The 13,129-nt window shown below is 40.2% G+C and overlaps 1 protein-coding gene across 1 annotated transcript in view; it reads right to left on the bottom strand.

The window, feature by feature from the left end:
- Positions 1-13,129, bottom strand: part of LOC135697852 (tribbles homolog 2-like) — a 129,087-nt gene that overhangs the window by 23,254 nt on the left and 92,704 nt on the right. The window contains exon 5 of the mRNA XM_065217712.1: positions 5,188-5,379. Coding sequence (XP_065073784.1) covers positions 5,188-5,379 — 192 coding nt within the window. The remainder of the gene's footprint in view (positions 1-5,187; positions 5,380-13,129) is intronic.

Raw genomic sequence — 13,129 nt, 5'->3', positions numbered from 1 at the left:
AACTCTTCATCAGATAGTTTCCGTATGTAGCCTTTGCTCAGATAGTCCACCATTTTCTCCTTCAACGTTTTGGTGAGTGTTTCATTCTTCTGCATACGCTTTTCTAGACATTGGAAACGTCGTAGAGCCATCTCTCGGCTGTCCGGTAGACGTACTGTGTCGTAACGCCAAAGTAGGCCAGTTTCGTAGCGTTCCCCTGTGAACCTCGTGAGCGAATTGAGAAGAGAATGTGCTCGTTGATCCTCGACGGAGATAGGTGCGTGTTGTGGCTTCATAATCCCCAAGCTATCCAGCGCAAAGTAATCTTTGAGGACTTGGTGTAGATCCTCATCTGAACTGTGTTGGTCCTCGCAAGAACCGATGTGGTAGACGGAGTGCACCGGGCTGATTGCAGGTTCTGCCATGCATCCACCGCACACTGTCCAGCCTAAACGAGTCTTAATGGCGATGGGATCGCTTAGATTGCCTTCGCGGCACTTGAGAGGAAGGCTGAGATGCTGGTTCTTAAGTCCAATCAGGATCCGTGGCCGAACACCGTGGTATGAGTCGATCGGAAGCCCTTGCAGATGCGGGTACAAAGATGATAGTTCCTCGATGTCCATCGTCTGGTACGGAAGCAGAAGTTCGTTTACTGTTCGTGCACCACTGATGGTGAAACTTTTGGCTCCGCTGTGTACACCGGCTACTTCCAGTTCGACGACCCTTGACTTCACTTCTTGACGCTGCGTGCCGCCGGTCCAGTGTAGGCAAAGCGACCTGACTTCTCCTTCCAGCTTTAGTTCGTCAGCTAACTCTTCGTCCAGCAATGTAAGATCGGAGCCGTCGTTGAGGAATGCGTGTGTTCGGATCGATCCACGTTTTCCGTACAGAACTACCGGAATATAACGGAACAGTATGTCGCTTGATTTGGTTTGATGCGTGTGGCAACCGTGCGCTGTTGAACTAGTTCCTGTTTTGGGATGTTCCGTACTGCCACTCGTCGAGGGTGCTGTTGTTGAAGATGGCGACGTCGCTGATGTAGCTGGCGACGATTGTTGATAATGGTCGTTGTGCAGGAGAGTATGATGCTTGAACTGACATCCATTTTTTCCGCAGAGTTTGGCCTGACACACTCCATTGTGACGGCAGAGGCAACGGCGACACAGTGAATATTCGCGCACTATAGCCCAACGTGAGTCGCGAGAGAATTCAAGAAAGCGCTTGCACTTGTCAATCGCTTTGCAAGCTCCTTTACAGACGGGGCACTCGTTACTAGCACTGGAATTCTTCCCACTTGGAGGTTCTGCAGTGATTTCCGAGTGAGTATTCACGAAGCCACTTCCTTTCTTTGTTCCACTTCTGTCATTCCTTACTGGCTTGGAGCTCGTGATGCTTGGAATAGTCACTATGCTAGCGGCCTCCGCGAGGGAATAGATCCAGGAACTAAAAGATGCTAAGTTGACTCCCGGCAGTGAAATCCTGTACTGCGCCCAGTTCAGCTTGATTGTTGGAGGTAGCTTGCTCACAAGCTGATGTAGGAGGGTCGTGTTATACAGGTATTCTTCCAAGCCACAGGCGTCTACGGTCGCGCAGAAGTTCTCCACATTTACAGCGAAATCCACTAGAGTTTCTAGCCTATCCTCTCTTATGGCCGGCAGGGAGTGAATTTTCTCGATGAGCGTTTGAACGATGGCTTCTGGCTGACCGAACATCATTTTCAGCGTCTTCAACACACCAGGAACATTGGCAGGGTGTACCAACCGGCTCTTCACCACTTCAAAGGCTCGTCCTCTCAGGCTTTTCTGCAGTCGAAAGATGTTCTCGTCGTTAGTGAAGCCACACATGGCCGTTGTGTTGTTGAACGTCGCGATGAATAGAGGCCAATCCTCAGGGTTGCCGGAAAACTGGGGCAGATCCTTGGAAATAGCCTGTCGCGCCGCTAATTGTTTCCTTGTTAGCGAGAAGCGATCTTCTTCACGTTCCGGTTGTCCATCGGCGAATGGTCTGGGTTGATGGTTGCCATTATTGGTTCTAGGGGAATCATCGAGGGGGTGAACTGCCAACGGTTGATTTTCCGATTGTGAGCGATGACTTGATTGCGCTTGTGGGAGCCAGTTTCTTACGACGTCCGACACGCTACTCGCGTTCGAACCAGCTTCGCTAGCCATCTCCTCCAGTAGTTTGTACTTTTCCTCCAGATAGATTTGTTCCTGCTCCAACTTTTTCTCGTTCAGGGTCCTTTCCTCCTCCAGCTTCTGTAGCTTTAGCTTGGCGAGAGTTTGTGATGCTCTGCTAGACGCTCGGCTTGACGCATGAGTTACCATTGACTTCGCTTTCACGTTGCCCTCCTTAGACTGATGTTTCTTCTTGGAGTCGTTGTGCTGAAGAGGATCTGCAACAGGATCGCCATCTGTTTCCACTGGTTTCTTCTTTCTTGCACCACCCAGCACAGAAAGTGTGTTGCTTGCAGATGAAAGGGTATCTGGTACTAGTTGCAACTTAACACAGTTTAGACACTTCCATGGCTTGTTCTCAATGTCTTGGCTAACTCCTACGCAGTTAAAATGAAACCATTTCAGACACTGATCACACCTCACCATTTCATCGGTGTCCTTTCCACGGCAAACTCTGCATGACTGGCCTGGAAATGATGCCTCCGGTTCGACCGTTTCGTTGGTGACCACCACTTGCACACCACTAATTGTACCACGTTCATTACCTTCGTTACTGCCTTTATTTGACCGACCGCGACTCGACATGACCGTATTTGACCGTGTTTATTCGCCAATAAACGAATATAATAAGATGTTGGGAATTTGCCAACTTACGCAGGGAGATTTTCAATACAATAATATTAGAACTACCGAAGACGTGGGATTTACGTTCATTAATTATATTATTATATTCCTGGAAAAAGGTTCAGGAAGGATGTAACGTTAGTGAACATGTTTGCATCTTAATATTAGTCCATTAGTAATTTTCTTTTGTAACTTACGTTTAGTCCCGTTGTGCTACACTTGCAAGCGATCGAAATTACGGGTCGCACGAGATCGTCTCGTTTTGTCGGTGGCCGTCGTAACAGGCAATCTAGCAAACAATTTATCCGTACTGAATCCTATAAACCGTACTAAAGCAATCTAGATTTAAGTATTTACTTAGTATTTTAGATTATAAATTTTACCTTCACTGTAGGTTTAGGATGTAAGTAGATTTTAGGTTATGATAAGTTCACTAGTTTTTATCAAACACTATGGAAAAGGTATTAATTGTAAATAATAATTTTAACGAATTTTAGAAATAGAATTATACCTAGCTGATTTTACACTAGTAATTGAATTTAATGACTTGAACTTTCAATGGAAAAAACTAACTAAATTTAGACCGCAAACTCATTGATGCCGCACGTTAAATTGTTGTTTTATGTTTTTTGGCGTTTGCCTACTATCAATTGTTTATCCGTGACGTTTGCCCAACGTCTCTGGAGAGAAGGTGCGTACTATACCTGGGTGCGTTGATGTTTGTGTAGGCAAGGTGTCTTGGATGGGAAGGTGCGCATCTGCGCCAGGGGCGTACTCAACAGGTAGCATGCAAATATTTTCCTTTAAGGTGCAACTAAGACCTAATCCGAAACCGTTACAATTCAACCTTTTTGCCGGAATATTGTACCTGTCATCATAGAAAACACAAAGGAGAAAATACGCAGTGGATTTATTGCAGCTGCTTTTATGGTCTTAGGTTAAGACGACTGGAACTGGCTACCCGTGTTGATAATTAATGATCCAAGATTAGCGTTCTGTTTCGATTTAGTATCTTTTATTGTACCCGATTATGATACAAAAAAGCATGCAACCTGTTTGTATGGCGATTGATGGTTTTAGCTACCGGACTATGCCTATATATTCAGAATATTCTCGATTACGAAGGGACGTATCAGCTTTAGTAAACAATGCATTTGATCATCGATTTGACGTAACTGGTAGGGTCGCCCAAGGAAAGTTAACACTATCATCAGATAATAGAGGAAATTTTCCCATACCTTATAGTTGTGTTAGAATGCCAAACCAACGATCAAATGCCCTTGTTTAGAAAAGCTGATACTTCCCTTCAAAAAAGTAATCGAGAATTGAGTTCAGAAATGATTGCAATGTAATTAAATTTGTTGTTTCAAATCGATCAAAAGCTGGAATTTCCGGATTCTTTGCCAGTTTTGTTAAATTTACAGAATTCGAGCAGTGATTCATGCTCTCAGTTATGCACCAAGAATGCACATGAGCTATTATCGTTCCTTCGTTTCCTTTCGGATTTTTGCGAGTTGCCTTTGTGTTCGATGTTAATGCACACCGAAATGACTCACCAGAGAGATTTCGGCTATACATATTTCATAGGTGAATGAAACATGTTCGAACAGAGTAAGAACCCGCAGTCGCTGTGCCGCGTCCAATCGCTACAATCCGATGAGGTCAAGCATTACGGTACTTTCCTCTCGCTTTTGGTTCATTATCGCGGCCAGCTCGGATACCTGTGCAGTCATGTTCGAACCTGGCATCGCTGCAGCACCGCCGAGCACGATGACCGCATCGTGTGTCCAATAATAGTGATGGTCTCAGAGAGTAAAGTCACCTCAAACATCATGATTTCTTTATTTACTTCCAGAAAACGTGCGCTATAAAATGCTAATGTAGGTACTTGGTTTGCTGATGTCAGGAGATGGCATCAAGCGCTAAGTGACGGTTAATCCTGTCGGATCGTGATTTCTCAGGTCTGAAGACCCGGACTAGCAAGCAAGACGAATGGGTTTATACGATACTTTCACCCATCGGCCATCGTATCGTGGCAGTAGCTATTCCACGGTGGCATAAATGAGTTTAAAAGTGCCACACAAAAGCAAGCGCTAATACTAATTATATCGATGATCGCTTAGACACAGGATATCGATCACTTGAACAAAGAGGCGTTCACAATAAAAAAAGGATCAGTCGGCAATAAAACAGCTCACAAAAGGAAGCGCAACAACGCAAGTTTTACAACCTACTTCCGAGCATCATCGGTCGAGGGCAGGACGTTTGTATGCTTCCTTTACGATTTTCAGATAACACCCCATGCATAAAAAGCGGAATAAAAGAAAAGCTTTCAATTGATTGGCAGTGTTTGAGTATATGTGTGTATGTATAAAGCCAACTCATATAATTAAAACATTTCCTCTCTCACCTTCCGACCAGCATTGTGTAGAGGATCACACCGAGGGACCACATGTCGGCAGCCTTTCCGGAGTAGGTGGTGTTTGCTTTCAGAATTTCCGGCGACACGTAGGCGGGACAGCCTCGTTTATCCTGCAGAAGGTCTTCGGTCGGGTCGTCTAGCACCACGGCGTCTTCTAACGACTCTAGCTTCAGGTGAGTTCTGCAAAATAAAAGAAAAACAAAACGGTTAAGAAGATGCGGTTATTAATGACGACATTCTAGGTTGACTGAATCTGTGTGCGTTCTCACAACAATTATTCAATTATCAAAGTTTGGCACACATTTTTTATAGAGGTTTGACATGATTTTCTAACATTATGCTTATGATTCTGCCATGGTGGTCCTTATTTAAAAAATTTACTTTTTTTCTGTAGTATTGCAAAGTGGGACAAAAAAAAGTGGGACATGGCTATTTGCGACGAAACTATTGAGTGTAGAATGTTGCAGGGCTGTTGTCAAAAATAGTGATTTTAGTGACCATGTTGAAGAAATAAGTGACTTATAGTTGTAAAATTAGTAGCTAAAAAGTGACCTAAGAGAAAATAAATGTTTGATGTTTTAGACTTATTCAATAAGTATCTCATAAACACTTATGTACAATATGAACCTTTTAAGCGAGATTGAATAGAAAGTTTATTTCCAAACCAATAGTATTAGTCAGGGTGTCTACTAACTGCAAAAACCTGGAAAACCGGGAATCCTCAGGAAATTTTATTTTTCCTTAAACTACCTGGAAGGCTCAGAGAATTTAATAATTTTCTTCTTAAATTGTCTCGTTATTTTCATTCACACTTTGAACTTTATAGATCCACAGTGGACTAATCTTCAGTAACAAATAAATTTAAAAAAAAACAGAAGCTGTTTGAAATGTTTTTTTTTTGAGCATGCATATTTTCTAGAAATTTTAAATTTGAATTAGTTCTGCACTTAAAAGCTATAATACTTCAAGAAATTTTCAAGAATCTGGACTCAAAATCCATGCACAGTTTTAAAAGCTCGTGGAATTTTAATATAATTTCTAAGGACCTCATTTCAAGGAAGTTTTGGGGGAAAAAAAACTTTCAGAAAAACATCAAATACAATCTGCTTTTAAGGTAGATCTGAGGTATTTTAGATGTCTTGTGAAGCCTGATAGTTTTGAGTAGAATTTCAAGAAACCCTGAATTGAATTAAAAGCAATGTTTAATGAAAACTCTGAAAATTTCTGAGGGGCACAACTCCTTCAGAGCAAAATTCCAAGGGCCTACTGAGGATAATTTTATGTTTGTGGGAGAAAACGAATCTGGAGCATAAGTCCTTGGAATCTTTTTGAAAATACTAAAAGGAGGATTACAATTAAATCTGAGAATAACTCCAGAACATCCTCAAAGGAATTCGGAAAATAAGTTCAGGAGGGTTCGCCAAATAAATTATGAGAAGAAATCTAAGGAATTAGTGAAGAGAACTGCCAATGAATTCTTAGGAGACTTACAATGTGTGTAGAATTTCAAGGGAAGCTTTGAAGTTCTTTTGTAGTTTGAGAAACTAGTCGGATGTTCACAATACTTCTCATCAAATTCTTAAACTTTTGTGAAGTTTTCGAAGTTTTTCTAAATTTCTGGAAACTTCCCTTAAATTATCGACACTAATTTAAAACTGTTTTCAATAATCTAGACTTTCCTGCCTAAACGATTATTGAATTTCTTTAAAGTTCTCTAGACTGCCCTGAATGTTCAGTATCTTTTAAGAATCCGCAACTTTACTGAAATTGCCTTGAAGTTTCGACAATTTCCCTTAAGTATTATAACTATTGAAGATCTCGGTTCTGCTGCTCGGAAATAAATGGAACTTCCGTAAACACCTTTAAATTTCCCTGAAATTCTCTGGACTTCTGTGAAGTTTCTGAAATATTTCTGAAGTTTTCATAAATTCTCTGAAGGGCTCTGTACTTCCCTGAAATTCTCGGAACATCCTAAGGGTTCTCGATTTTTTTTAAACTGCTCCAAAAGTCTGGACGTAAGCTTCCAGTAAGTTCCCCGTATTTTCAGCTTGAACTTACTCAAATTAAGTAAGTGTTAAACTTCAACATTCAATGGATTTGATTGTAAAGCTGTTTCTTTAAAACTGATTGCCATGTCTTAAAAACGTTTGGGTAAATTGCTGTGGTTTTTGATCCTAAAAAGTATATTTTTAACGCGTTTAAAAAATAACTTTTTTTATTATAAACCTGGAATTTATCCATTAAAGTACTGGAAAAACCTGGAAAACTCAGGTAATTTTATTTAGAAAAATGAGTAGACACCCTGTGTATAGAGAAAGACGATTAAACGGCACAAAGCAAAGAATGATCAATCTTGAAATAAATTCACGCTAAAAAAGTTGAAAATAGTGACTGATTACAAGAAAAAGTGACTTTAGTGACTTGACCTTAAAAAAGAGACTTTTTAGTGACTGGCTTGAAAAAAAGTGACCAAGTCACTAAAAAGTGACTCGCTACCAGCCCTGATGTTGATGTCTTCTAGAATGTTTCTTCATTTTTTAGTACTTTATTTGCGTAGTGAAAATTGTTACTTAAGGGGGGTATACACTAGACTGATACAACATTTGAAATTTTTGCTCCACAGTGCTCAAACAGTTTCAAATCAGGTCCTGATTAGCCTCCCAAAATTTAAACTCATTTGGTAAGAAACTGACTTGGCACAAACTATTTGAAGTTTATATGGAAATTACTATGGGAAAGCCAATCTTTTTGTTCATTGTCTTATACCCATTTTCCATATTGCTTTTTCGAAAATTTCTATAACTATTCTTACGGTAAATCTTCTAAGCTACAACTTTGCGGAATATCGTTTTTCAGCCAAATGTCAAATTAAATTGTGTATCTCCTAAATAGAGATAATAATAATAATAATAAAATTAAATTGTTATTAATTGTTTAAGAGATTGATAATCTTACGGCATGATCAAGCAGCTGTTTTGTGGGCAACACTGGATTCTGCAGTGTGACATAGCCATGATATTTGTGCTCTATTCTTCGCACCAGAAACACCAATGTTCCCTGCTGAACAGTTGAATGAGCATAATCATAAGACATCAGTGACATGAATCATTAATAACTTTTGTTCCTTACATTTGATTGAAAAGTAGTTTTCAACAAAGTTGTAGCTGAGAAAATTTTCTACAATATGAACAAAAAAAAAATAGATTTTCCCATAGTAATTCCCATATAAATTTGAAATGGTTTGTGCCAAGTCAGTTTTTTACTAAAGTAGTTCAAATTTTGGGAGGCTAAGCAGGACCCAATTTGGAAATTCGCACTGTGGAGCGAAAATTTCAAATTTTGCATCAGTCTAGTATACACTCAGAAAAAAAATAACTTTTTAATGCCTCATTAAAATTGATGAACATCTATTGAAGAAAATTGCTTGCTTACCAAAAATCCAAATATTGCTCAAATTTCACCAAATCTCGGACATAGCAAAGTTGTTGAGATTGATAAGAAATGTTTAATGGTGATTAGCTAAGAGAGAGAAGTAGAAAAGAATTCCATGAGGTAGGGTCATATTTTCTTAACATGATAGTGGTGTTAGTTTGCGTGTACGAGCTAAGAGTTTCGACAAATTGACGTTTGAATCTTTGTTAACAAAAGCATATATGTCTATTTTCAAATTTATTTTATAATTACAAATGAGAAGAGATGTAATGGGATTTGTAGGTTCAAACCCCATAGATTTTCTCGAAAATGTTCTCTCATACACGTGTCCTACCGATGATGTTTCCTTAAGTTCTTAGTATCTTCTAATTTTTACAAAGAGAATTGAGTTCAAAAAAAAATGTTTGGGAAACATTTTAAAGGAATCTAATTTTCGAAATAATTGCAAAGGAATTTTAAGAAGTATTTCAAATAAATTCTTACTCGATTGTCAAGGAGAGTGCTTAAGCAGGATTCCAATAAAACTCTTAGGAGAGTGTCAAGGGAATTTCAACGAGAATTTAATGGTCGCGGAGCATTCCAAGAGAATTTCCTGTTAAGTTAAAGGTGAATTCCATAGTAGTTCTAAATATGATAATACATATATCTGAATATATCGGTGGGAATCCATAAAATAAATTTGGAAACTGGTTGAGAACAAACAATTAATTATTTGAATATTTTTTTTACATGTCATGTAACAAGAGCATATTTCTCTTCGACATGTTGTAGGAAACTAATAAACATACACCTCAAAATAATTTATTAAAATTTGATAAAATGTATGCCATGGTAAGACTAGAGAGCTGTAAAGTGTTATAAGCGATTTTCGTGATCCAAGAACAATGTATCACAATTGTTCTTTTTTGATTTTGAGCACCGGAAATTAATCTACTTTTCGATTAAACCGTTTTAAATTTTTTATCTGGAATAATATTAAGCTAATAGAAAAAGAACACATAGCTCAGTAATCATGATAAATTCTTGAGCTTAGTTTTCGTAAATCTTATTGCGTAGAAAAAACAACATTATCCATAACTTGTACATCCATAAAAAAAGTACAAACTATAATACAAGGTTTATTGATCTTTCCTGGTCCATCAAATTCCAGAGTTTGCTAAATAAAAAAAATGTATCGCTGCGCCATCTTTGCGCCCAAAATTTGAACCATTTTTATTCATCAACTTGTAGTCCCAACTAAGATAAGAAATTTTGCTAAAAACGTGAACTCAATTTTATGCAATCCCAGAGCGTTATTAATCCAACTTGCTGTTATAAACTAGTGTGGCGTGATCTGCAGGTCCTCATCAACCGATGCCTGCGATCTGCGATACATAATTTGTGGTTGGTGGGCTCGCAATTACATCTTGAATGCTGAGCTTCATCGTCGATGTCATCAAACGCCGATAACAACCGGAATTTGAGAACGTATTTGGAGATGTGACCGATCCTATGTGGCTAGGGGATGCTAGTGAGTGTTGAACGTTGTGGAGTTCCGAAAGTTCTTGAAATTCTGGCAGCATCGAGCGTTTTCAGAATTATAGATGATAGAACAACCACAGAGAAGTCAACTCTCACAGTGTCAGCTGTTCTCAGAGCTCTGTTACTTAAAATCTCGAGCAAAATCTTATCGCTATTAGTTACTCTTCACGCGTCATGCATATCAACAAACCACATGGAATTGAAATTAAATGGAAAATCCAACGCTACTGACTCACTGCTTGACGACTCACATTCATCGTTGGCGATTATAACACTTTTCACTCATAACATTGATACCATTTCGCCTGCATTTCTCGACGAAAATAACATCCGCGTAAAAATGGTTGCAGACATCACCACACTTAAGCAGCATAACAGTAATCATCATACAGTTTGGATGAAAGTAGCATAGAAACCTATTCACAAGTCATTCAACCGACATTGAGCATCGAGCAATGGGTTACCAAACCATCGTACCCACCGGATTTACCAACAACTCTCTCACCAAAACTCCAACGGCTCGGAATACAGGTGAAAAGAAATAATTATTAACCGAACAAAAATGAAATTTCCAAACATCAGCCGAGAATTGCATAACTTCCAGAGCTCATCGAGGGTGGTTAATTTTACCTATTGGCCTCTATACATCTATTGTTGTCAAACTCCACCAGCATCGTACGTAGTTCGCGCCTATAACAAAACCCATCAGATACGGGGAGACCTCTCTTTCTTTTTCTTCCTCCGCTGCAACACCGAAAAAAACGATCGTAGAGTTTGTTTGTCCCAGTTGGCACTTTCCCGTTCGTTCACCTCCGGGGCCGTTCGTTGATATGCAAGAAAACATAGCAGAAATCAGCGAATCAAAGCGCTTCTCTCGGATTTGCAAATTGCCACCGAAAGAAAGTTTGACACGCCACAGTTCCACCACAATCTCCTTGGGGTATGGGCGAAAAACGGTCGAAATTTCACCGGTCGTGATCGTTGTAGGAAAGTTGCGAGAGATGACGAAAGGCGACAACCCGGCACGTCACGGTTACGGTGGCAGCTGGTTTGAATCGTGTTTTTGTTGATTGTGTTTTGATTGTTATTGCGATGCAATGCACAATAGAAGCCGCTCGGTGCTGGGATTTTGATTAAGGAGGAGGAGATTTTTATCATCGCCACTAGATATCGCTTTTGGTTAATTCATCTCTCTATCTATCAATCGATTTAAGAATTTCTATCGACTTATTTGGGCAAGCCGTGATGGTGACAGAAGTCAACGCACCCTGTATGAGTGTGTGACTCTAGAGTCATAGCTCATAGGTACTGCGTGGATACGTAAGGATATCATCGTGTTCGCACTTCCACCAAAAAAGGCAAGTGTAGATCGTGCTGTTGAAACATGTTCATCACTCCCACCACAAAGTTATGTAAGAAGGTGTTGATTTTTTGGGAAAAGCCTCATTTGGCCTATCTAGGTTGGTATGGTACCGGGTAACCAGCACTGTAGCGCTGTTTGCGGTAATAATGACGAATTTGCACGAATGAAAATTTGTTGCCACTGTACGTCGTAAGCAGCCTTTGGAAGTTCGTTGACCAACTTTCTTTTCGCGGCCCATAAATACGTTATCTATTCACACGCGCTCGTTTGTTACTGCGCACATAAAGGTGTTTGAAGCAGAGCACTTCAGGTGATTTAACGTGATATGAGTACTTTTACTTTTCTCAACTCAAAGAAATCGAAAGCGCATCTTGTATGAATCATGTAGCCCATCGACCGATGAATTTAGAACACTTGCCGCTGCGTATGCAAAACATAAGAAGAACACACGCCCTGTACCGCATAATTGTATCTTCGATCGTTCATTCTTCCATGATTCAAGTAGGTGACACACTAGTTGTCATGTTGATCAAGAATTGCAAATATGCCTTGTCGGCGGGCGACACACCCTGGATTGCCTGTCAGCTGACTATGTAGCCTCAGCACGACAGCTCATAAGGGAGCGATCGAGCATTGGTTCACACTGAAACGCCCAGATCTAAATCAATTCAAATCGCTACAGTTATTGAAATCCAACTGCGCACGCCTAAGCTCTATGCGTAGTCGAGTGCCTAAAATTGCATCACTGTGTGTTGGGACCCCTGACTCCCACCGTCGTCGTCGTCGTCGGTTGCGACGACGGTCACCATTAGTGGAACCCAAAGAACCAAGGTATGGCGGCGGTTAGGTGAATTTAGAGAGCCTTGGCTTTCAATTTTGATAAATTGTAATCTCACACACATCTCATGGTGCGGTCGGCTGGTCGGTTGGTCCGTCGATGGACGTAAAAGGCTCCTCCATTTGTGGAGGGGGGCCAAGTTAGGGTTTCCCATATATACTGGCATGCGGCACCTATGTCCCAACTGTCGCCTCGATCGGGCAAGAGCGGAGAGCTTTTAGCTATCTTATTTTATTTGAATGGCAGTGCGGTGAAATACGACAGTTGACAGCTTCGAATCGCTGCCATTGGGATCGTTTTGTTTATGCTGCTTTCATTTTTTGCGCAATTTGAGTCTCCGGGTCTGTTATTAATATTTTAAATACGAAAATGTTCAATTTCATAATGTGCCACACAGAGGAAGGGAGGTACTACGCACGTTCATGTCATTTATTGGAAGTTGTCGCTGTAAGATCTCGGCAGTTGAGTTCACATGAAAGGACCCACGAGCACTGTTTGTCTAAGCATGTTAGTTCACATTGGCGGATTTATGTGGACAAATCAGGGCAGCTCAATATTTTCAAGTTACCAAATCTTTCTCCTTAGTTATAAATTGTTCTAAGGCTAGGGGCTGTCCATAAACTACGTAGATAGATTTTGATAGCTTTTAGACCTCCCTCCCCCACGTAGACAATCGTCATAAAAATGTTTGAAATTTTTTATGGATCGTAGACATTCGCCTATCACCTCCCTTAAAGTACCTACGTAGTTTATGAGCAATAGAATTTCAAGAATAA

This window comes from Ochlerotatus camptorhynchus, unplaced genomic scaffold (assembly GCF_037179485.1).
Source record: "Ochlerotatus camptorhynchus isolate MF236.1 unplaced genomic scaffold, CSIRO-AGI_Acam_v1.1 ptg000078l, whole genome shotgun sequence".
Classification (NCBI taxonomy): Eukaryota; Metazoa; Arthropoda; class Insecta; order Diptera; family Culicidae; genus Ochlerotatus; species Ochlerotatus camptorhynchus.
This window is presented reverse-complemented; position numbering and strand designations above follow the sequence as displayed.